The 25,330-nt window shown below is 39.5% G+C and overlaps 1 protein-coding gene across 4 annotated transcripts in view; it reads right to left on the bottom strand.

Annotated features, from left to right (window-relative positions):
* Positions 1-25,330, bottom strand: part of CDK15 (cyclin dependent kinase 15) — a 113,407-nt gene that overhangs the window by 40,622 nt on the left and 47,455 nt on the right. For all 4 annotated transcript variants that reach the window (XR_009564566.1, XR_009564565.1, XR_009564564.1 and 1 more), the window contains exons 11-13: positions 17,950-18,073; positions 16,229-16,349; positions 3,092-3,185 (exon numbers count right to left, since the gene is read on the bottom strand). Coding sequence is in view for 1 of the 4 variants with exons in the window: in XM_030854512.2 (XP_030710372.1) it covers positions 3,092-3,185; positions 16,229-16,349; positions 17,950-18,073 (339 nt within the window). In the remaining 3 variants the exon portion in view is untranslated. The remainder of the gene's footprint in view (positions 1-3,091; positions 3,186-16,228; positions 16,350-17,949; positions 18,074-25,330) is intronic.

Raw genomic sequence — 25,330 nt, forward strand, 5'->3', positions numbered from 1 at the left:
GTCCGAGAAGATCCCACATGCCGCGGAGCGGCTGGGCCCGTGAGCCATGGCCGCTGAGCCTGCGCGTCCGGAGCCTGTGCTCCGCAACGGGAGAGGCCACAGCAGTGAGAGGCCCGCGTACCGCAAAAAAAAAAAAAAAAGATAGCAGCTACACTATTCTCTTAACACTTTGTTCAAAGAGGTCACAAGTTCATGGAGTCAGAAAATCAAATATACTTTAAGATGCTAGAGACCTAGGGAGATAAATTATGAGACTTGCGTTACCACCTAACCTGAAGTTAGGGCTGGGTTCAGAACTCATGTCTACTAACACCAAGCCAGTGTTATTTCTAATGTGTTTACTTGTTTTATATTTGTAATGAGTTGTCATAAATGTCAAAATAAAGTCCTTCTGATTTATTGCAGTGTGATAAGAATAATGGTAGACGTGAACATGGCTTCCTGGGCAGGACCTGTTGGACCCATTTGTTAAGACACATTTGTTTTGGCTGCATCACTCATGTTTTGGTCCTTTATGTCCAGATACAAGTCCAAAATTTTCACTTACTGAATTACCTAAAACATCTTCAGATGGCCAGCGTCAGCCACCAAGACCAGTCCCGGAAACTTGAACCAATAACTAGAGAGCCATCAGGTCCTGGGAAACGTCTAACTCATTCTTTCTGTCCCATGATTTCTAAGTGCTATGCTAAATGCAAAGAACTGTAAAATGATTGCTTTTAAGAAAACTATCATTTAAAAATAGGAAGTAATGTAAAAAAATTAGTTTGTATATAACTCTTCAAATATCCTAATAGCATACCTTAGCTATTATTATAATTTATATTTATAGATTTATGTTATATATTATAATTTAGCTAGTATTATAATTTTTATTAACTATCTATATATACATACATCTTTTTGCATCTATACATGATTTATGTTTGTTTTACATATATTTACTTATATTCCACCCATCACCCCACCTAGACTGAACAACCGGTGAAAGCATAGATCATGCATTTTTCCTATTCTTCCCATTTTTCCAGGCCTTGTAACATCTTATAAGACAATGAGTGTCCAATAAATATTGTGTCCTCATTTAATGGCTAGGAAAAACTTTTCAAATGTGTAAAAGATCACTGCAGGTTCTGGTCTAGGCAGTGCTAGCTGAGCTTCCTCTAATGTGGACAAGAAGTAATATTAAGCGGGAGAACAGAACAATTAGGTGAAGTATTAGGAAATGCCTGTTAACGGTTTGGTCATTGAAACATCGCTATGAAAATAATTTCTATGAGAGAGAAAGCAAACATTTATCGATCACTTATGGCACATGGGGCTTGTTATGCATTTGATCTTATGAAATTCTCACAGAAAGGTTAGAAAGTCATTATCGCTAGCCCCATTTAACAAGTGAGGAAACTGGAGTTCAGAGGGACTACATAATTTGTACACGTTCGTCTCGCTAAAAAGTGGCTAGAATTCAAATGCTGGTCTTCGACTCTAAAGCCATTAATTACATTAGGCTGCCTCCAGTTTAGACGATGATATCATCCAATGATAGTTTTTGAAGGTAGCAGTTCTTGGTCTTGCAGGGTAGTTTTGAGAAAAAAAAACTTTTGGCTTGAAAAGTGTTTTTTTTTTAGTTTGTGAATGCATCCCAATTTTTCCTATGTTCCTCCATAATATCCCCAATGTTTCCAAAAGAAAGCTTAATGGCAGTGATTAATCTCTATAAAATGTCTTAATTTCACAAAGGACATTTTACTTTATTTTGACATTCACAAAGCACAATGTTTTCTGGGTCATGAACCTGTAGCACTAGACTGGTTTGCACAGAACATCTTCATAACGGTGAGCCATTGACCCTCCAGACACTAGCAACTAGCTCTTCCCTTTTCCTAAATGTTCCCTGAGGATTTTCCTCACCTGCATGTGTGTATTAAAGATAAACTCATCTTTTTTTTTAAAGAAGTTTGAGAAAAGACAAATTTCCTCACCTGCACACAAAAATCCTACTCTGCAATATTTCCCAAGATACCCGATTGGGAAGCTGTTAGCAAGTATGCTCTAGATGCTTGCTTGAAGCAAGCAAACTTGAAAGGGAGCAGAATCCAGGATACAAGCGATACCCTCCCCCCACCCCAGTTTAAAGCACTTGACACATGCTACAATATGGATGGATCTTGAAAACATTACACTAAGTGAAATAAGCCAAGCACAAAGGACAAATCCTGTTAAGATTATACTTATATGAAAACCTAGAATGGGCAAATTCATGGAGACAGAAGGTTGATGAGAGGTTACCAGGGGCTGGGGGCAGGGAAAATGGGGAGCTGGCTGAGTGGATACAGAGCTTCTGTTTGGCATGATGAAAAAGTTTGGGAAATGGACGGTGGTGATGGTTCCATGGCAATGTGAATGCATTTAATGCTATGAATTGTATCCTTAAAAATGGTTAGAATGGTAAATTTTATGCTATATATATTTAACCACAATTTAAAAATCATCAAAAAAAAGACAGCAATATATAAATGACTGTAGTACATGGCATATAAGCTACCAGGGACATAAAAATGAAGTACATAATGGTGCAAATGAGGGAGGGATAAATAATGAATAAAGAAATGGAACCACACACACAAAAGCACCCTGTTACCTTAGGAATCTGGCTTTGGAGGAGCATGATACACAGCATACTTCTCTCACACTAACACAGGAAGCCTTTGTTTTATCAGGGTTCTATGAAAATTCAGTGCCTTGTCTTCAGTTGACAAAGATCCAGGGCCAAATATATTGTAGACTTAGAGCTGGGGGTGGCAGGGCAGGGATGTGTTTAATTAGTAATGGCAGAAATTGCCCTGGGAGGTTGAGACAATAATCACCGGAAGCAAGTGGATTCATGGGCTGCCACGGGACAACGGGGGGGTCCTGACCACTCATTCCCAAGGTGCTTATGCCCCTGGCAAATACCACAGTTTCCACAACCCTTAAAATATGGCTTACTCTCTCAAAGCAGATGGACTGCTTCGTTTGTCTCTAAGGAAAATTTGGTTTAAAGTTTGTAATGCATATATTTTTTTCTTTCTAAGAGGAATTCTTCTCTTACCTCCCAGATCTTCTCCAGCTGTTCAAGGATGTTGGAAACCCCAGGAAACAAGGGTTGACCCTGGAACATTTCAATAAAGATGCAGCCTGCACCCCTAACAAAGAAATAAGAGTCAACCCAACCTATACATGCAAAACTGAACTACTAGCATTTCACCTCCCAAGAAATACTCTGAGGACAATTAGATAGGGACCACATAGTATGAAAAGTCTTGGCAGAAAAAGTCTCTATGTTAAACAAAAATAAAAACAGCCTGCAGCTTTTTGTTAAAATGGAACGCAACGGGCATTTAGGAACACAGTATAGAAAGCAAGCATTTGAGTTCATTCAAGCTCATTAACAATCTATTTTCTGAGAGGAGGGGAAAGTACTGAATCTCCAAACTGAATACCCTCTTTCACTGAAACTAAGATGCTATCATTGTAAGAAGCATCATTATTGTATGTACTTTTAAGAAACCAAAAGAAAAACAAACAAAAAACCTCACAAGTTAAACTGTGATGATCAGAATGTTTCCTACATATTCATTGAAAGGGCTGTTACAAATTTAATTAGACAGATTATCTCACCATATATCATACTTGTACATGCAAAAAAAATGGAATATTAAGTGGAAGAAATTGGTTTAGATACTCATCAAACTTTTTGACATTCAGCATTTGACTCAGACTCTTTGATGTCTGTGTTTATCCATGGTTTTGTCCTTTGACGGTATCGTCAGGAGTTTGATGATACAGCATTTCTTAGAATAAGCCATAAAACAACCAAGAGTCATTGGTGCTGGGGCTCCTAAGCTGACCTTGCAGTTACATGTTAGCCCACTTTTGACTCCAGCTTAAAGAATGTTGCTAAACATGTCTGATTCACGCCTTCTCCACAACCATTGTTCCTAGGGGTTAACAAGAAAAAAAAAAAAGAGGTCTCCTGTCTTCCAAGTTACTGACACCCATTCTGCAAGTTTTGATGCTGCCATGTTTGATGTCCACACATGTACAATGGTAACAACAGTCATAACTGAAGCATGGCTGACGGCTACTGTAAGATGCTACTGATTTTAAGATGCATCCTGATTTAACAGAGAATGTGCAACTTAAAATAGATTAAATAGGGAGAAATATAAATTTTCTTTCCTACTTAGTCAAACTGGAGGATAATTCCTCAGGAAGAGTAAGAAGTAAGATTTATTTTGCTAATAATGCACATTTTTACTCTCACAAACCTTTATTTATTTATTTATTTTTGGCTGCGTTTGGTCTTTGTTGCTGCACGTTGGCTTTGTCTAGTTGCAGCGAGCGGGGGCTACTCTTCGTTGTGGTGCACATGCTTCTCATTGAGGTGGCTTCTTTTGTTTCAGAGCACGGGCTCTAGGCATGGGGGCTTCAGTAGTTGTGGCACGTGGACTCAGTAGTTGTGGCTCGTGGGCTCTACAGCGCTGGCTCAGTAGTTGTGACGCACGAGCTTATCTGCTCCGCGGCATGTGGGATCTCCCCGGACCAGGTCTTGAACCCCTGTCCCCTGCATTGGCAGGCAGATTCTTAACCACTGTGCCACCAGGGAAGTCTCAACTCTTACAAATCTTTTGAGAATGGTTCAGGTGACTGATTACAGAGATTATCCCCATGGTCTAATACTTCCCGAGTTTTGATGCCAAATCCCTTTCACCATAACACATAATCTCGCAAACTCCCTTAATCGTCTAGACGTTTTGCTATGGCATGATAAAGAAGAAAATTTCAGTAAAACATTTTTTTTGTTTTTTTTGGCTGTGTTGGGTCTTCATTGCTGCGTGGGCTTTCTCTAATTGCGGTGAGCAGGGGCTACTCTTCGTTGCGGTGCGCGGGCTTCTCATTGCGGTGGCTTCTCTTATTGCAGAGCACGGGCTCTAGGCGCATGGGCTTCAGTAGTTGTGGCACATGGGCTCAGTAGTTGCGGCTCGCGGGCTCTAGAGCGCAGGCTCAGTGGTTGTGGCGCACGGGCTTAGTTGCTCCGCGGCATGTGGGATCTTCCCAGACCAGGGCTCAAACCTGTGTGCCCTGCATTGGGAGGCGGATTCTCAACCACTGAGCCACCAGGGAAGCCCTCAGTAAAATATTTTATTATAGATCATGATATTATTAAAGATTTATTATGAAGTTCATTTTAAAATGGTCTTTAATATTATTCATATGTATTTATTACATATGACAAATTTTTACTTTTTCCATCTGACAGTAGACACATGCTATTTAACTTACTTTGTGTAGGAGAAAGCAGATTTCTTGATAAACAAGTTTAAGAATAATTTTTATCTTGTGTCTGGTTTGGGGAGAGAATATATATTAAAAGAAAGACTGACATTTAACTGTATCTTATCACCTCAAAAGACACAAAAACTATTTTCATGACCTAATATTTGGTTTGCATGTAAAATAATCAATTAGCTAATTCTTAGAATTTTGTATACATATAAATAAGAGGTATCAGACTAAGTTTTGCAGGTAGTTTTTTGTTTTTTTCCCTCAAACAACAGGTTGTCTTTATCCCTAGTTGTTAAAAAACTAATTTAGATTAAATGGCCACGATATTTTCTTTTTACTGATCTTTCATGTACAAGAGACATCTTGATATGTGACATAAGAATTTTGGGAATTCCCTGGAGGTCCAGTGGTTAGGACTCAGCGCTTCCACTGCTGGGGCCCGGCTTCAATCCCTGGTGGGGGAACTAAGATCCCATAAGCCAGCACGGCCAAAAAAAGAAAAAAGAAAAGAATTTCGATCAGGCAAATATAGCTTAAGAATCTGGTGCACAGTATCTTGAGGTGAATTTTTAGAATTATTATCATTTTAAGACTGCTTACTAGCTTGTTTTTAAATATCCATGGTCTTTTTGCTTCTTGCCTTTAAAGCAACAGATATAAAAGGTAAAAATTAAACAATACATGGAGAATAATAAAAGTAATAGGAAACTGTCAAATGGTTAAAAAACATCCTGGTTGCTAGCAATGGTCAACAGTGAGATAAGCCAGCTGAAAAACTGAGCTGGTGAATACCGTCAAACGGTCTCCATCCACCTCCCCTCATGCCTTGTCTATGCATACTGGAAAGGTCTCAAATCATTTCATTTTGAAGCAAAACACACACACACACACACACACACACATATTTATGTATCTGTGTGTATGAAACACATGTAATTGTTTATTAACTGACACAAAATAGAAATGGAAATGTAACAGCTTTTGAAGACTTAAACCAACCCTCCATCCAGTACCCTAACACCTTCCAGAAACCCAGGGGCTCACAAATCACCAGAAGGCCTAAGGGCATTTTAAACAAGGTTCAAATCATAGTCATTGCTAGGTTTAAACCTGTAGTCCACTTTTTTCTCTCCCCTCAAAAGGCTTTCATGGCTTAGAAAAAGCTTGTTGCCTTTTTAATGTCCTTTCATACTGGTGGCTGTGGGGAGCCGAGAAGGAAGCCCCTTTTGTTACACAGTTTCTTAGTGCCCTTTACCTTCTGTACCACTAGGACAGTGTACACAACGGTGTAAACATATTGGAGAAAGCTGGACTTTAAGGCCATTGTTCAAGTACTGCAGTCTAACACAAGATATTTGCACTAAGAAATAAAATGCTAATATGTGGTTGAAATTCCCATTTGTATTTGCATTTGTATGTTTGGTGCCATATAGGCATTCTCTTGAGTCTTTCTTTTTAAGCTTCACTTAGGGGCAGGTTAAAACCTTTCTCACCTAACAATCTGGAGTCTAAGGTTTTTTATATATATATATATATATATAGTGTGTGTGTGTGTGTGTGTGTGTGTGTGTGCTCATGTGCAATGCACTTAGAACACTTACAAGACAAACAAAATTCCTAAATCAATTGTATTTCAGGACCTAGAATATCCGTACCATAAATATCAGTGCACTGGTAAGAAAACAAGGCTGTACACCTTAAGTCTGAGAAGGAAAGGTATTTTTCAGGTAAGCACTGTTCTTCAAAAACTATATGATTCATCTTCCTATTTTTTTCATTTATTCTTCAAAACTGTTTTTTTTCATCTGCTTTGTAAACAAGTAGTGTGGCTTTCATATTTTTTATTTGCTTCTTAAGTAAGTTGTGTGGCTATCATCTATTTTGCCCACCCCAGACTAGCCTTAAAGCAAACATTTTAAATAATCTGAACATTCAGGTCTAGATAGGGAACCAGTTCCTATTTCCTTTTATTCCTCTGTTTTGTTCTTAAATCTTCATTCCTGTGGCTCTTCTTACCCTACATATCTTTAGGCTTCTCAGAGGATTTCTGCTCTGTGGAGATACCCTTGGGGCAGCTCATGTAGATGAAGCGGAACTTCACATGCAGGAGAAAAAAAGACCTGGTGATATCAAAGAGTGAACCCTTCCAGAAGGGAGAGATGCAATGGGTCATTTTATTGCCCCAACTGTGGTTCTCCAGTCAAGTTAGACAAGACAGCTTACATATTTTCTGCTTTTTCTGGCTCTCTTCCTAGTCTTTTCTCTATTCTGAGCATGAACAAATTCTTCCATAAGAAAGAAAAAGATTCCTCAAATTCCTTAGGCAATCTCTGGAGAAATAAACCATCTCAGGAGTTTTAGGTTTGGGGAGGTGCAAGGAGTACATAAGAACATTGTTGGGAGAAGTGAATCAGTATTTCATTTTTCACTATTGACATTAATTCAGAACAGCATGATATATGGCAGTGACACGATATTTCCATTTGCTTTCCCTGGGCCACTCTTTATATTTGGAAGTTTGCAGCAAGAAATCTGACCATAAAGAATCTCTCAGGCAGTGACAACTTTCCATAGTCCTAAATCCAGCAGCTGCCTGCAGTTAGTTTTGAATAGAGGACTTGTCTACCAAAATAAACCCTTCTTTAAAACCCAGTTTACATGGTTCTGAAGAACCTAGGGTCAGGACAGGAATAAAGACACAGATGTAGAGAATGGACTTGAGGACACGGGGAGGGGGAAGGGTAAACTGGGATGAAGTGAGAGAGTGGCATGGACATATATACTACCAAATGTAAAATAGATAGCTAGTGGGAAGCAGCCGCATAGCACAGGGAGATCAGCTCAGTGCTTTGTGACCACCTAGAGGGGTGGCATAGGGAGGGTGGGAGGGATGGAGACGCAAGAGGGAAGAGATATGTATATGTATGACTGATTCACTTTGTTATAAAGCAGAAACTAACACACCATTGTAAAGCAATTATACTCCAATAAAGATGTTAAAAAAAACCAAAACCCAGTTTACTACAACATGGATGAACCTAGAAAACATTATACTAAGTGAAATAAGCCAGACATGGAAGGATAAATATTGTATGATTCCACTTATGTGAGGTTCCAGCATGGTCAAATTCATAGAGACAGGAAGTAGAATAGTGGTTGCTAGGGACTGAGAGGAGGGAGTAACAGGGAGTGATTGTTTAATGGGTACAGGGATTCATTCTGGGATGATGAAAAGTTCTGGAGATGGATAGTGGTGATGGCTGTACTTGATGCCACTGAAATGTACATTTGAAAATAGTTGAAATGGTAATTTTTATGTTATATATATTTTAACACAATACAAAAAAGTAAAAACAAAACCAAAAACAGTGTAATCATCCTAAAACACTGAGTTTTTCTCTTCACCGAAGTTGCTAATGGAATCTTTTAAGGTCTGAAAAAGTAGCAGAAAGAGAAGAAAAGATGTTGGGAGATTAGAGGATGCTGGTTGTAAGTGTTGGGAATAGCCAATATGTCTTACTTGTATATTTTCCATAATCTAACTGTTTGCTCTGGGCTTCCCACGGACTCTCCTGTTCCCCAGGGTTTACTGTGAATGAGAGGCTCTTGCACTACGTGTTATAATTAGTTTCATTAAGACAAAGGCTCTAATGCTCACCCACTGTCACCTGCCTCCTACAAAGGCATTCAGTTTGTACCCTACAGGGTTGCATGCCTAGCAAAATAGGATTTTTTTTCCCTTTTCTACTGTTGTAATCTTTTCCCTGCCCATTTCCCTCTTATCACTCTGAAAAGAAAAAAAAATGGGGAAGAGGAATCCCAGGGTAAACACCCAATATCTAACAGTTACATAGAGAGTGAACAAATATAGTAAACAGTGGAAAATGCCTATTATTCTATTTCTACATTACTTTTTGAGTTTTACTGGACAAACAACAATAATGAAATCAATAAGAGTAATGACAATAACTTTAACTTACAACTGTATTTTTATTCTGTGTCATCATTATTCATCAATGGAATAACATATTTTTTTTGTATATGTAGTAAAAAGTAAGGGATACATAGTTTAAAAGAGATTTAAAGAATTGGTACATGAGCTGAAGAAATTATCCAAATGCAGCACAGAAAGTCAAGGAGACTGAAAATATGAAAGAGAGGATAAGAACCATGGATGATAGAAAGACATAGTCTAATAATCTTTCATTGGAGCTCCAGAAAGAGAGAATGGAATAGAGGCAACACTCAAAAAGAAAATGGCTGATGAAAAACATGAATTCATAATTGGAAGAAGCACACTATGCAACAAGCAGGGTAAGTAAAAAAAAAAAAAATCCACGCTAGACACCTTATAGTGAAAACTGCATAGTAACAAAGGCGAAGAAAAAATTCTTTAAAACATCCAGAGAAAATGGGAGATCACCTGAAAAAAGGGAAAGACAAGAAGGCTAAAAGTAAACTTCTCTACAATTAGGCTAAGAGCAATCTTCACAAGAGCAGCAATGGAAGACAAAGCTGGGGAAATGGTATCGCCAAAGTTCTGAGAGAAAATAACTGTCAATCTACAATTAAAACCTTAGCATGACTACCTTTCAACGATGAGAGTTTACCTTAAGAAACAGAAGCAGAGTTTGCCACCAACAGGCCCACACTAAAGAAAGTGCTAAAAGATTTATATCCAAAGAAAGGAAAATTATTCCAAAAGTAAGATTTAAAGTGCATGAAGGAATGATGAACAGTTTTAAATTTATTTGCACTTAATGAAAATAGCTTCAAAGTATATAAAGCAAAAATGAATAGAATTGTTCATTGTTGACAAATCAACGATATATCAAACAACTTCAATACATTTTTCCCTGATAGCTTAAGCAGACAAAAATTATATAAAGACAATGTGAATAACACAATTAACAACCCTGAAGTTTTGAACATATGTAAAAACCTGTACCCAACAATTCAGGAATACACACCCTTCTCGAACACATAGGAAATAATTGAAAACACTGATCATGTACTGGGCCAGTGCTTCTAACAAAGCCAGTGCTAGTTCACTATCTTTGGTGAAACACCAGGTTTTTCTCAATTTTTTGCTAACCTTTAATTTTGAAAAAATTTAAAGTTGCAAGAACAGTAGAAAGAACTCTATTTTTTTTTTTTTGGCGGTATGCGGGCCTCTCACTGTTGTGGCCTCTCCCATTGCGGAGCACAGGCTCCAGATGTGCAGGCTCAGCGGCCATGGCTCACGGGCCCAGCTGCTCCGCGCCACGTGGGATCTTCCCAGACCAGGGCACGAACCCGTGTCCCCTGCATCGGCAGGCGGACTCTCAACCACTGCGCCACCAGGGAAGCCTGAAAGAACTCTTTTATATCCTTCAAATAGATTCACCAATTGCCAATATTTTGCCTCTTTGGTTTTATCATATTATCTATCTATCTATCTATCATTTATTTTTTCTGAAGCAGTGGAGAGTAAGTTGCAGATACAATGACTCTTCACCCTTAAATACTTCCACATGTATTTTCTAAGTACAAAAGCATTCTCTTACATAACAACAGTGCAATTATCAAAATCAGGAAATTGAACATCAATCCCAATAGTACTATCTAATCTACAGTCCATATTTAAATCCCACTGATTGTCCCAGTAGTGTTCTTTAGCTCCATCTCCCCCAGCCTCCAATCTAGGACCATGCGTTGTGCTTCGTTGGCATATCTCTTTTTAGTCTGGAACATTTCCTCAGCTTTTCTTTGGTTTTTAAAACCTTGACTCTGTAGGGGAACGGAAAATGTCACCCCAAAATATGCCACCCTGCCATAAGAACTGTTACGAGCTGAAGGCAACTGAGAAAAAGCAAACACCGGATGAGCTCTTTGCCTCTCCCTAGCTGCCTGAAAGGAGGGCATAAAACTCCCTTATGAAGATTCCCCCATTCCCATCCCAGGAGGGGAGAATAACCTTATCAACACATGTAGAGATGGCACCAAGAAGAATCTATGTAAGCAAACCTTGCTAAGTAACCCTTATCTACCACCAGGGTGCTCCAGATACATATTCACCTTCCACAGTTACCACCCCTAAAGAGTCCAGAAACCCCTTTCCGGGACTTCCCTGGTGGTCCAGTGGTTAAGAATCTGCCTTCCAATGTAGAGGACATGGGTTCGTGCCCTGATCAGGAAATTAAGATCCCACATGCCAGGGGGTAACTGAGCCCACACACTCTAGAGCCCACGTGCCACAACTAGAGAGCCCACACACTGCAACTACTGAGCCCATGCTATCTGGAGTCCGTGAGCTGCAACTAGAGAGAAGCCCGTGCACCGCAACGAAGAGCCCTCATGCCGCAATGAAGATCCTGTGTGCTGCAACTAAGACCTGACGCAGCCAAATAAATAAAATAATAATAATAAAAGAAACCCCTTTCCTTTGTCTTGTTACTTCTCTACAAGTGTACTGTCCTTTGTAAGAATGGTATAAAAGCCTCCAAGGCTAGCTGTTTCTTTGGGGATTGTCTCTTCTTTCCATGAAGTCACTTCCCCTGTGTCACATAAAACTTTTAACATAAAATAAAATGTGTGTGCTTTTCTCCTGTTAATCTGTCTTTTGTCAGTTTATTTCACAGACCCATCCATTGAACCTCAGAGGACAGAGGAAACTTCTTCCTTCCCTACAACGCTTTTAAAGCGTACAGTCTAGTTACATCGTAGAATGTTCCTTAGACTGAGTTGATCTGATGCTGCCTCATGATGTGACTCAGGTTATGCTCTTTTTCTGCAGGAGAACCACGTATATGATACTGTCTCTCCAGTGTGTCCTATTAGGGGGCACACGATGTCAGTCAGTGCCATTATCAACAATACTAACTCTAATCACTTGATTAAGGTGATGTCTGCCAAGCCTCTCTACTATAGTTACTATTTTTTTCTTTTGTAATTAATAAGTAGTTTGTAGAGAGGTACTTTGAAACTATGTAAATAAATATTTTATTCCTCATCAAATCTTCCCCTCTAGTTTAGCTATGATGCTTCTTGTTTGAACCAATTACTACTATATTGCAAAATAGTGATTTTCTAATTCTGTCATTTCTTTTCCAGTTATTATTTGGCATTCTACTGTATAAAGGAGCTTCCCTTCCTATCTAGCTGTTGATCCATCCATCCCTCCATCTATCTGTTTACCTTCAGTATGGACTTATGTATTCTTATGTTATTCAGTGGTATAATACATTACATTACTCTCACTATTAGGATGCTCAGAAGGTACCAGCTTTGGCCAGTGGGAGTCTCTTCAAGCTGCTTCCCACATTTTTTTACATATTCCCATCATTTTTTGGTCACTTTGTTAAAAAATGTTCTGGCTTAACAAGATGTTCCCAGCTCATCTTATACTTTCCCTGACCCAGCCTCAGTATTGGCTACTTCTCCAAAAAGGCCTAGTTCTTTTCAGTAGGGAATGGCATTAAGAAAGCAATATCTGAGTAGCAGACCAACACTTATGTAAAATACAATAATATATTTCTTTTTTAAAAAATGTACCTAGAAGAATCAAATGCGAATCCTCTCTGAGAGACCACACTTCATCCGAGCCCTCAAAAAAAAAAAAATCCCACAAATAAAATTCCAAGGATAATTAGCATATCATTGGCAAAAACAACAAAACACACATGGAAAAAAGATACCATATGGAAGAAACAAAAGAAACAATAAACAACAGAAACAGACTTACAAGGAAGGACCTTTGCTCTAGATATATAAGAGCTTAGAGAGGAAATTATAAAACTTTACTAAACGGCATTAAAAATGAGCTAAACAGATGGAGAATTATACCGTGTTTAAAAATTGGAAGAGGATATTACAAAGGTGTTAATTATCCTCAAAGTGTTCTATAATTTCAATGCAATTCCAATGAAAATCCCACTAGGGTTTTTCATGAAACTTTAAAGACTGAGTGTAAAATTTATATGGAGAATCAAACGGGAAAAACAGGCAAGATACTCCTGAGGAGGAAGATGAAGTAAGTGGTGAGACTTATCCTAGCAGATATCAAGTATTATTATAATGCTATAGAAATTAATACATTAGGATGTTGGTACAGGGACAGATAAACTGACCCCAGTAGAACAGAGAGCTCAAAACAGACCTATGCATTTATAGAAACCTGATATATGAGAGATTTGGCATGCAGATTGCTGAAGAAATTAGGGTGAGACCACTGGGTTAGCATAGAAAAAGTCAATTTCCAATGTATTAAGGATTTAAAGTGAAAGGAAAAATTTTACAACTTTTTTTCTTTTTATCGGTACGTGGGCCTCTCACTGTTGTGGCCTTTCCCGTTGCAGAGCACAGGCTCCGGTTGCGCAGGATCAGTGGCCATGGCTCACGGGCCTAGCTGCTCTGCGGCATGCGGGATCTTCCCGGACCGGGGCACGAACCCATGTCCCCTACATCGGCAGGCGGACTCTCAACCACTGCACCACCAGGGAAGCCCTACAACTTTTAAAAGAATGTACTGGATATCATTTTGACCTCAAGGAGGGAAGGATTTTTTAAAACAAGAAATAAAAGGGCTAACCATAAAGGAAAAGACTGATAAAGTCTGCAGTATTAAAATTAAGAACTTTTGTTTAAAAAGACAACATGAACTGGGGAGGCTGCTTGTAGCATTCATAACTGAAAAAAGATTAGTATCCAGAGTATAAGAACTCCTATAAATCAATAAAGAAAGAAAGGGAGGAAGGGAGAGAAAAGGAGAGACACAGAGACATAGAGACCAAAAGAAAATAAACAAAAGACACACAGAGGTATTTCATAGGAGAAAAAACACAAATGGAAAATAATCCATGAAAAGACATCCAGCCTCATTAGTAATTAGGGAAATGCAAATTTGATCACAACATGCTACCATTCTACCCACTAACTTAGCAAAAATTAAGAAATCTGATTTTATGAAGTTAGTGCGGATGTGGGTAAGGGACTATGATACACTGCTGGTGCATAAATTGTTACAACCACTTGGAGAACAATTTGACACTATTTCATGAAATTGAACATTCATATACCCTGTGACACAGCAAATCTACTCTTAAGTAAGTACTCTAGACATATCCTTAAATATAAGTACCAAGTATATTCAAAATAGCAAGAAGAAATAAAACAAAAGGCAAACTAAATAACTGAAATGTTCATCGACAGAAAATAAAGTGTAGCCACATAGATCAACATGGATGAATCTCAGAAACACACTGAGTTAAAGAAAAAACAAGTCACAAAAGACTAAAAACAATGTAATATCATTTTTATAAAAACTCAAAAGCAAGTAAAATAAAATAATATTTTTAAAATATATAAAAATGTAGAAATATTATTTTTTAAAAGGGTAAGGGAATGACGACAAGGAAAAAAATTCAGGGTAGAAGCCCCTCTGGTGGAGGGGCAGGCTGATGGGAAAGGGACACGAGTGGATGTGACAGTACTGATGATGTTTCTGGTTGTTACATCGGGTAGTGGGCTCATGGAGTTCACTTTACTATGCTTTTAATCTACATCAGTTTTCTCAATCTTGACACAATTGACATTTTGGGCTGGTTACATCTTTGTCATAGGGGGCTGTCCTGTGCATTATAAGATATTTGGTAGCATCCTTGGCCTCTACCCACTAGATGCCAGGAGCACCCCACCACCACCCAGCTGTGACAATAAATGTCTCCAAACACTGCAAGGGTCCCTGGGAAGCAAAATTGATCCTGGTTAAGAATCACTGATGTACATATTTATATATTTTGAATGTTTTAAATGTTCTATAATAAAACAAAGTTTAAAAGTGACGAGAAGAAGTTTCACTGTCTGTGAAGCACAACTAGGAAGTGATCATTAAGAGCTGAGAAAGCCAGAGCCTGCTGAAGGCCTTTGAAGTGACAGCGCAGAGCAGTGAGAGCTGACAGTTTCAGGGGGGTTTGACTAGCAGGTGATATTTCAAGAAGTGCGACTGGGTATCAGGAAATCAATGGCTCCAGATACACTGGAGGAAATTCTCTTCAACTTTTCTCAATTCTTTGGGAAATTCAAAAGCTTAGTTTAGCCTTTTAGTGTTGCTTTTTTTTTTTAAACAGGGCCTTCTATTTATATAAGACCATCTAAGGAGTTGAAGGAAGCCCATACATTTTGTTACCTTTGAGGAGGTGGCTGTGACTACAAATTTACCACACAGATGACTGGGATATTTCCAGGGATCAGAGCCAGATTACATAACACCACTGCTCCAGGATGATGAGTGGCTGAGAGCCCATTCTCACCACTGCACCCAGTTGATCCAAGAGCCTCTCCAACAGTGTGGCTCTACTTGATAGCCGCTATCGGGTTCTTGCATTTGCACTACAGTCCCCCTTAACCCCTCATGGGGAGAGTTTATTACCCTTATTTTAAAAACAAAGAAGCATAGACACAAAGAGGATACATGGCTTTTTTGAAGATAACGTAATGCAGAGTAACTGATTAGAAATATTGGCATGAAAATCAGGTCTACCGAGTCTTGGTATTTATGGTTTTTTCACCAGGCTCTGAACGGTGTTTGGGCATGTGCAGACAGGTGTGTGTGTGTGTGTGTGTGTGTGTGTGTGTGTGTGTGTGTGTGTGTGTGTGTGTGTGTGTGTGTGTGTGTGTGTGTGTGTGGTTTGGGAGTATATGTATGTTTCCCTGAGGACAAGGGAGAAGACAAAGGATTGAAGAGAAGAGCTAGAAGGAGGGGCATTGTAAAAATCAAATGAGATATATATTTGAAAGTACTTTATATTTCTGTATACAAATGTGATTGTCATTATTAGAATGATTATCTAAAATGTAATACAGGTAATAAAACAACCTTCACGGGTAGGATGACTCACATTTTCTTGGCACTAGCTCTTACCATATGTCCAGTTCAGAGGAATATTCAGTGGCTCCCAGCAAGGCATCAGGAGGGCGGTACCAGAGAGTCACAACTTCTGAAGAGTATGTCTGGCTGGGAATGGACTTGGCCCGAGCAAGACCTGACCGAAGGGGGAAAGCACAGAACTCACTGTCCTGAGACCTTCTGGAGAGCCACAGTGATACAGTCTGCCAAGGAGAGTATAATTGGCAGGGTAAACAACATTTAAAAAATAATACACAAACTTTGGTGCTTTTAATAGAGCTACTCAACTATCTTGATTCTTACGTACCTCTTCATCAAATGAATTTCTCAAAATTTGGCCTACTTTGCAGCTAGATGTGGGCTTCCTGGCAGCTAAGTGTAGCAAGGCAACTAAATTTTTGCCTATTTGATATGAATAGAAGTGATGTGTGAACTTCATGGAGGGGTTAAGTGTTGGTCTCTTTTCTCCTTCCTCCAGGCTGTAGTGGCTGCCATCTTGAAATAGGCCGTGGGGCAATACCTAGGGGTGGTGGGGCCTCATGACAGAGGGAGAGTGGACCAATACACCATGGGGCCACTACAGAGCTCTGACTGCTTAGGTCAGACTGTTACATGAGAGAACCTGAAGCTTCGAGCATGTATACACCTCTGTAATTTGGGCTTTCTGTAACAGCAATGGAAAATCGATTCACTACTACTAGGGCCACCCTCCATTTCTGCAGTCCAGGAATTCCCAGTTTAGTAGATACAGGGTGAGGGCTGTTGATCCACATTACTGATTTGGCAGGACCTTAGCTGGATCATTCTCAAGTGCTCCTCTACAAAATGAGAGTACTTTCATCAGTTAGCTATTTATCTCACTGGATCACGTGATCTACAGCTAGAAAAAAACCTGAATAGATGAGTTCACTGTTGTGGGGAATTTGATAAATGAATGTCTGTTAAAGGCTTACTGCAGCTGTAGTAGCATCATTTGACATCTGCCAAACAGAGAAGAGTGGTTCCTCAGCTTATACAGAACCAGTTTTTCAACAAAAATTTATTGAGCAACTGCTATGGTGCCAGGCACTAGGGATATAATGATAAGCAAAAACGGATCCAGGCTGCCCTCATAATGCTTATAGTCTAGTGGAGGAGACAGAATCATCACAGAAGTATATATGTGTGTATATATGTATAATTATAAACTGTGATACGTGCTAAAATGGAAAGACACAGTGATACTCAGGGGAAATCTGCATCACTTTGATGAGAATAAAAGCCTCAGGTACCCATACAGTCCCACTATATAGATACATAGGTGAGCAGGAACAGGTGTCCTGGAGCCTCCATTCCAGAAGGAGTCCATCCTACAATCTGGGCTTAACCTCTTTATCATGTCATCCTGGGATAACTTTGATCTAGTCTGATGGAATTTGTACATCCACCTAGATTTAGGTAAACCTACCAAGTACGTTCACTCTACAAAAGTCTTTACATCAAAAATGGCAGTGAGGTAGTAGGGGTAACCAAGTTTTAGGATCTGATTAGACTGAGGCTTGATGGAACCCTAAGAAGTTACCAATCTCGTCCTATTTCTTGCCTCAATCTTCCTATATGGTTGTTTGAAATCCTGACAAAGCATCATGTTCCCCGGTTCCCACTTTTCAAAAGCCAGCCCTAGTTGATGCTTTAAACATGTGCACACAAAAGCATCATTGTTCATAGCCCAGGAAGAGACTCGGGAGGCGACTTACCAAAATCAGCCACTTTGAGTTCTCCCAGGTGACTGATGAGTAAGTTCTGAGGTTTCAGGTCCCTGTGGAGAACGTGTTGGTGGTGGATGTACGCCAGGCCCCGCAAAAGTTGAAACATGAAAAGCTGGAAGGAATGAACACCTTATCTAAGCAGATTTGAGCCACTATGTGTTGATTTCTCCTCTAAATCAAAAACAGTCATCTGAAAGAATATAGTAAAAGGGTCTCTTGAGAGACGAAAAAAAATGGAAGATTTTGCATTCGAACAGGAAAAGAAGGACAAGGAAAGTCAAGTAAGTAGACCATGTCCTAAACAAAGGGATTCTGGCTTTTCCTGACATCTCATTTCTTTGACACTGAAGGAATTACCTTTCCTTAAAAATCTAAAGTGAAACTTTGAAGTTTCCGTTGGAACACTAGTTATTCATTTAGATGTGAAAGATTTAATTTTTTTCCCACTGATGAACTTGGCATATAAGATCAAAGTTGACCTGGAAATGATATTCTAACATTTACAACTGCTTAAGTTTTCCAGGCTCTCTGATATAAAACCCTTTTAAAAACAGAACACAGGGAGACCAGACTGGGAAATATATCCTTAGATGGAATTAGGAAATAAAGGAACCATTATCTTTTTAAACGAATTTTTAAAGTATTAAGTTCAAAGTGAAAACAAGGGAAATATACAGTAGAGATTCAGAGGGAAAAGATACCAAAATAAATTAGACCAAAAAAAAAAATCAAAAGAGAATAAGGAATAAATAGTATAGAGAAGAAAAAAGGGGGCGGGGGGTAACAAAAGGAAAAATACATTCTAGGCCTAAATTTTAAAATGTTGCTTGTGGTTACAAGGCAGAGGAACGAAAGACATTATTAGGTTCCCACCAAAACACAAGCTTAAGGAAAAAAAAAAAGAATGCTAGTATTCCAAGTGTCTTTTGCTATTTTCCAGTGCCACTGGCAACTGAGAATTCAAACACCAACATTAGTGTTTACAAAGACCTATGCCAACTGAGAACATGTTCTGGCAGTTTTGAAAAGACAAGGCCAGCCCCCGCATTCCTGGGACACGGGCAAAATAGTAGATGCAGAGCCATGCAGATAAATCCACTTTCTCCATCACATCTTGGAAACTAGGAACTTCAGAGATGCTCGAACCTGCAATGACCTAACAATGACTTGGACACGTTGGAATCAAGTTGATGAGTGCCATGGTCTGACCAAAGCAGGATCCTGGGGAGTTTACCTCCCACTGCACAGCTGTGGCTGCATGGGCTCCATGCAGTTCCCATATCAGGGTCCCCAAGCCGTTTAAGAATGCTAACATTTTCTTGAGGCTCCTACTTCCAATGTTCACTGGTTCTATGAGTCTTTCTCATCCCAATTCTTTCTCTTCCTGGTGCTTCAAACACACACACTGTATTATTCATTTTACCGCTCATCACAACACTCAGCTGCCAAAGCACAAAAGTCCCATAACGACATTTCAACCCTCCGATCGGTTATAAACATAAATGTTCATGGAAAAGACAATAAAAAGGACCAACTTAAATTCCAGGTAAAAGATAAAATGCCATAGTAGGTGCTTAAACATATGTTTTTCAGTGTGATAGTAGTAAGGAAAGAGGGAGATGAAGACAGGTGAGAGACAGAAGACAGAGAGATGGTGACCAGCAAGGGACAGAGACAGAAGGAAGGGAGGGGAAAGAACATGTACTGAATACCCAGGACCTTTTGTAATCCTCAAAACAACCCTGTGAGGAAGATATGCTTGTCCTCGATTTATATATAAGAAAAATAAGGCTCAGGGAAATATTAAAAACATGTCTAAAAAGAGTCAGGGCCAGGTCTCAAATTCAGATCTGCCTGACACCATGACACCATCCTGAGAAACCAGAGAAAAGTTAGAAAATTAAAACCTGACAGGGAAGGAGAGAATTGGCTAGCTGAGTCAGAGACAGAGCTTCATAGTGAGCCAGCCTGAAATCCCTTTCACGTCCCAAGCATAGACTGTCTCACTGATTAGTCACACACCTGCCGCTCACCTTCTTGCTCTTTAGCTCCTTTCCTCCCTGGCTCCGCATGTCTACAAGCATTTGTAAATGGCAAAACACTGCAGTCTTAAGGTATGAGATTTCATAGCCACACTTGTCAAAACTGCAGTGTGTGCTGAGTAACCTCACCACCCACTTACTCTTTAATCCCTTACAACCTGTATTCCTCCTTTCCCACTGCCAAAACTTCACCAGTAATATGACCCAATCTGATGGTGTTTTCTCAGTCACCATCCACATCGTGACTCTTTCCAGAGGGGTTTCCCATAGCCCAGGGGTTAGTCCTGTTTCCAACACAGTGAGGCTCTTGGGAACAAAATAATTCCATTGGGCTAGTACTTTCTGGGCTAGGAGTCCCACAAAAACACAATCAGATCAGTCAGCCAACTCTTCCAGGGAAGCCCGAGTCCTTCCACTCACGAGGGAATTCCTGGGATTTGTTCTATTAGAAATCTGACACAGGCTAATCTCACTATGATTCCCATCCTGTCTTCTGTGGTCACTAAAAATATAAGCCTCTCTGACTATTCCTTTTTCGTCTCTAAAGCTCATCTCCATACTGCTCTCTGCTTCCTCTCATTTAACCCAGCATCCATCGCCCCTCTCTCCCCCAAACCTTTTCACTGTTCACTTTTCACTCCTCAATCCTGGTTTTAAAACTTCCTAAAACCCACCCTCTGATGAACTTCCTTCTGTCTCCTTTGGCTTAAATTAGACCTTGAGTTCACTGATTCCCTACAGCATTCTCAAGTGGATGTTAGTTCTTCTACAACTTGCTCATACCTTTGATTACTGCGAGGTGGGGTACTGGGTGACTTCCCAATACCACTTCAAAACCATTGCTTCTCCACCCTCAAGTAAAAACCCTTGTTGTTTGGACTTTCATGCCATTGAGCCACATCTTCCTCTATCCCTCTTCTCACTGTCATCCACACGACCCCCCACCGTTCTCCATCATTCACTCTAGACTTGGGCACCCGGATCCCAGCTGTTGCTTCCCTAACATCAGTGCCCATGTGGACATGTCCAGTCACCCTCCACACTCCGACGATCTGCTTCTCCAACACACTTTAGCCCCTCACTCCCCATGGTCACACACTGGGCCTTGCCATCATATGGAATTGTTTTTCCTCTGAAATGTGAAATGCATCCCCCTACAAAATGGCTTCTGCTACAATCACTTTATTCATAATGTTTTTACTGTGGTCACCAATGTCTTTTCCTACAAAAATCCAATGGATACCTTTCACTCCTTCTCTTTGCAGCATCTGGCTTTATTGACCGTCTTCCTTCCTGAAGCTCTCTCCCCACTTTGGTACCACAATCTCTTAATTTTTCTCCTACTTCTCTGACTGTTCTTTTTATAGGTTCCACTTTCTCTACTGATGTCTAATATATTGATATTCCTTAGGGTTCCATCCTTGACCTTCTATTATCACTTTACATGCTCCCTTAGCCATCTTATCCACTAACATTGCCTCAATTAACAACTGTATTCTGATTACTTAAAAGTCTTTAGCTCCACCTCAGATGTCTTTCCTGAACTGTTAGACCCCTATAGTCTGAAGTTCACCTGGACATCCCATAATCACCTCAAGCTCAATATGCCAAAACTTAACTCACTGTATCCCTCCAAAATCGATTTTCCCATTTCTCTGTTTCAGTGAATGGCACTATCATCCACCTAATTACTTAAAGTTAGAAAAAGGATTGCTGACTCTTCCATCTCCCATTAATTCTGGCCAAGTAATTAATTGCACATATATCCAGTTTCCTCCACCATCAATTCACATCTGCACCACTGTTGTCCTCATTAGCCTCACTGTCAAGGTTGGAACCCTAATGGACACCAGCATTTAGAGAATGACTGGAGGAAATGAGAGTATGGGGTGGGCGTAGAGAGAAAACAAGGGAAGAGTGAGGTCAGGGGACCATAACATTTCAAAAAAAACAGTATTGCTCACCTTCCAATCTATTCACCACAGTGTCATCAGAATGAGCTCTACAAAAAGGAAATCTAAATTTATAACCTCCTATTAAAATGATTGAATGGCTCCTCATATGGAATAGCATGACATAGCTGAGCCCTTCATGCTCTGGCTCCTACTTACCTTTCAAGTCTCAGCTCTAACCACCCTCAACTCTGTTCATTCTAATCCAGGCTTAACTCCTAAGTTATCTTCAGTTCTTGGAATATACCATACCCTCCCTGGCATCCCAGCATTTTCACTGCTGCCTCTACTGTGGGGAACACATTCCTAGTCCTATCTGCTTTGATTGGATAACTTCTTCCTTTGTGCTTCCATATACCCCTAATAAATTCCTCTATTTATTAGTGTACCCCTCACAAACCCACAAAGTCATTGCTATCAAATATGATTTTCAACTTTGTGACACTCTCAACCATGCCCTCCTTGAAACTGTCTCTTGCCTTGACTTCCATAAAAATGCATTTTTCTGGATCTTCTATATTCCTAAAAGCTGCTTCCCTCTGCCCCTTGCTGTCCTGTTCCTCTTCTCACCCCCAAAAGCAAAAGTTCTAACATCGGTTCTTTTCTCTTTGTGTTTGCTCTTTTGATTATCCACTCTCTCGTCTTTAACTACAAACTCCATGCATCAGTTACGCTCAAATCTACATCTCCAGCAGACACCTTCCTCCTGAGAACCAGTCTCCTCTTCAGTTGCCTGCTGCTCATTTCCTCTGGCTATCCCACCTCAATGAGAAGCTCAGCATGTCTAAAACAGGACTCTTCTGCCTTCTCTCTAAGTTGACTTCTTTTATTTCTGTTAATAGAGCTATAATTCTCCAGGTAAATCACACCCCAAATCAGTCATGTTTGACCTCACCCTTTCCCTCCACAAGCCCAGTTAGTCACCATGTCCTGGCTGAACTCTTGTTTTTGTTTTTCACATTCCTTTCTATTTGTACCTTCACTACCATAATTTATCACTTCTTACCTAGAAATTTGCTAACTCAAAGTTTGGTCCTCCGCCAGCAGCATCTGTATCACCTTGGAGTATGCTAGAAATGCAAAGCTCAGGCTTCACCCTAGACTAACTGAATCAGATCCCCAGGTCATTCATCTGCTCACTGAAGCTTGAGAGGCACTAGGCTAGCCCACATCAATAAACTCCTAACTGGAATCCCTGACTCTAGTCTCCTTTCTTTAATCCATCCCACAGACCACAATTACATACATTTCCTCCTGATCGTGTCATTCTTTTTCAATCAAACCCCTTTAATGACTCTACTGTCTAAGGAATAAAGTCCACATCTTAGAAAGTAAGGCTCTCAGCCACCTACCCAATCTATTTCTCCGGACTAATATACTCCATTTCACTAAGATAGTCTCTATTTCAGGCCAACAGGACCAGAGATGCAGTATGGCACTGGTAGAAAAGAATCTTAACCAAGAATCCTTTTTAGCAATGGCAAAAGCTGGTTCTACAACTTCAGGCAAAACATTTGTCCTTTCAAACCTTGGATTCTAATTCTTCAGAAAAAGAAAGTTAGACCAACCCAGTGTTTTTAAGCCTTTTTTTTTTTTATTGCATCCCCCACTAAGAAATATATATGTTTCCAGTTTTCACATTCATACATAGATAGAAGCACAGCTTCAAATGGAAAAAAAGTTGCACAAAATAATACTTATTCTTACTAAATGTAATATACCATAATATTTTCTATTCTTTTCTCATCCATTCCATTTCATTTTTTTAAATGCTGGTTGCTAATCACCAACTGATTTCACAGCCCACTAGTGGGTCAGAACCTGAAGAGTGAAAAACACTGTGGTCCCTTCAACACTAACAATCTATGGCTCTGGGGTCCTCTTCCTTGAATGCATCCTCTACTTCCCTGCTCTGTACCTTTGCTGAAAACATTCCTTCTTCCTCTAACATCTTCCCCTATTCCAGCCTCTTGAAATGCAATGTAACTTTAAAGGTCTGGCTTATTAAAACCTCTTAAAATGAGAAGATATCTTTTACTTCTTTGCATGTCTACACATTAGGTCTTATTTCTTACTTGGTGTTATTCACAAATGTCCTTTAATAGTATTGGTGTGTATGTCTTATCTCCTGTTTTTGGCTCTATGTCCCTTGAGGAATCATGTTTTCTATGTCTTTCTATTTTGCTAAGCACTTAGCACAGTGTTTGGAATGAGAGTCACTCAAGCCTGAAAATGTTCTATCTTTCTCACAGTTACTCTTTCTCCAACTGTTCTTCTATTTAATCAAACCTCTAGTTCCTTGACTCTTCTGCCCTCTCCCTAGCTATCAGCAACCTGCCTATCTTCATTTCCTTCCCTCAGATTGGACTCAGTTTAGAAGCCTCTGACCACCCCCTTTAACCTCTTTCTTGACAATCGCCAATATCTTTCCCACTTGTCTTTTTCTCTCACATGTCTGGCAAAACCCCAATTATCAATCAATCCAACAATCTACTTTCTCTGCTCCTCTATTTGAACTGCTAAGCACTGCCAGAGAGAGAGAGAGAGAGAAAAAGAAAGAAAGAAAGAAAGAAAGAAGGAAGGAAGGAAGGAAGGAAGGAAGGGAGGAAAGAAAGAAAGAAAGAAAGAAAGAAAGAAAGAAAGAAAGAAAGAAAGAAAGAAAGAAAGAAAGAAAGAAAGAAAGAAATCTCATGATCATGCAGATAATTTAATGGATTTCATCCTCACCAGCGTCCTTAACACACTACTAGACATTCCTTCTTGGTTTCCCAAGTTAGTTTTCTATTTCATTTTCCTCTAACTATTTTAAAATGTTTTCACTCTTTTCAAACACCTGTCTTCAAACCTTCCTTTCCCCCTTGCCTCCACGACTGGATTAGGTCCCCTTACTATGAGTCCTCAGAGTATTCCTAGTTAACATGGCCATAGCCCTTATAACTTTTCTTCTCACTACCTATTTAAGTCCATATATCCTACTGGGCTTTAGCTCACTGAAAATAAGAAACACAACTTATTCGTTATTGAAACCTCAGGATTTAACATGGCACTAAGTAGTCAATAAATATTTCTTGAATGAATGAATTAATAAACACATAAATATTAGTTAAATGCATGAGTACATCATATACAAATCTCATATGGTTATGTTAAGGGCCAGTCTATTAATTAATGCCAATAAAACCTTAGGGAATGAAAAGTATGAAATACAAATGCTTTCTAAAATTTATAACAGATGTAGAATTACAGCTAGTTAAGAGTTTATTATTATTTCTATTCCAATGACTGGAAAAATGGAAGTTGGTCCCACATATAATCGGATCTGATAGAACAGGCAAAAGGATAACTGATAAAGATCCAACAGGGTACTCTGTTTGC

This window comes from Globicephala melas, chromosome 7 (genome assembly GCF_963455315.2).
Source record: "Globicephala melas chromosome 7, mGloMel1.2, whole genome shotgun sequence".
Lineage (NCBI taxonomy): Eukaryota > Metazoa > Chordata > Mammalia > Artiodactyla > Delphinidae > Globicephala > Globicephala melas.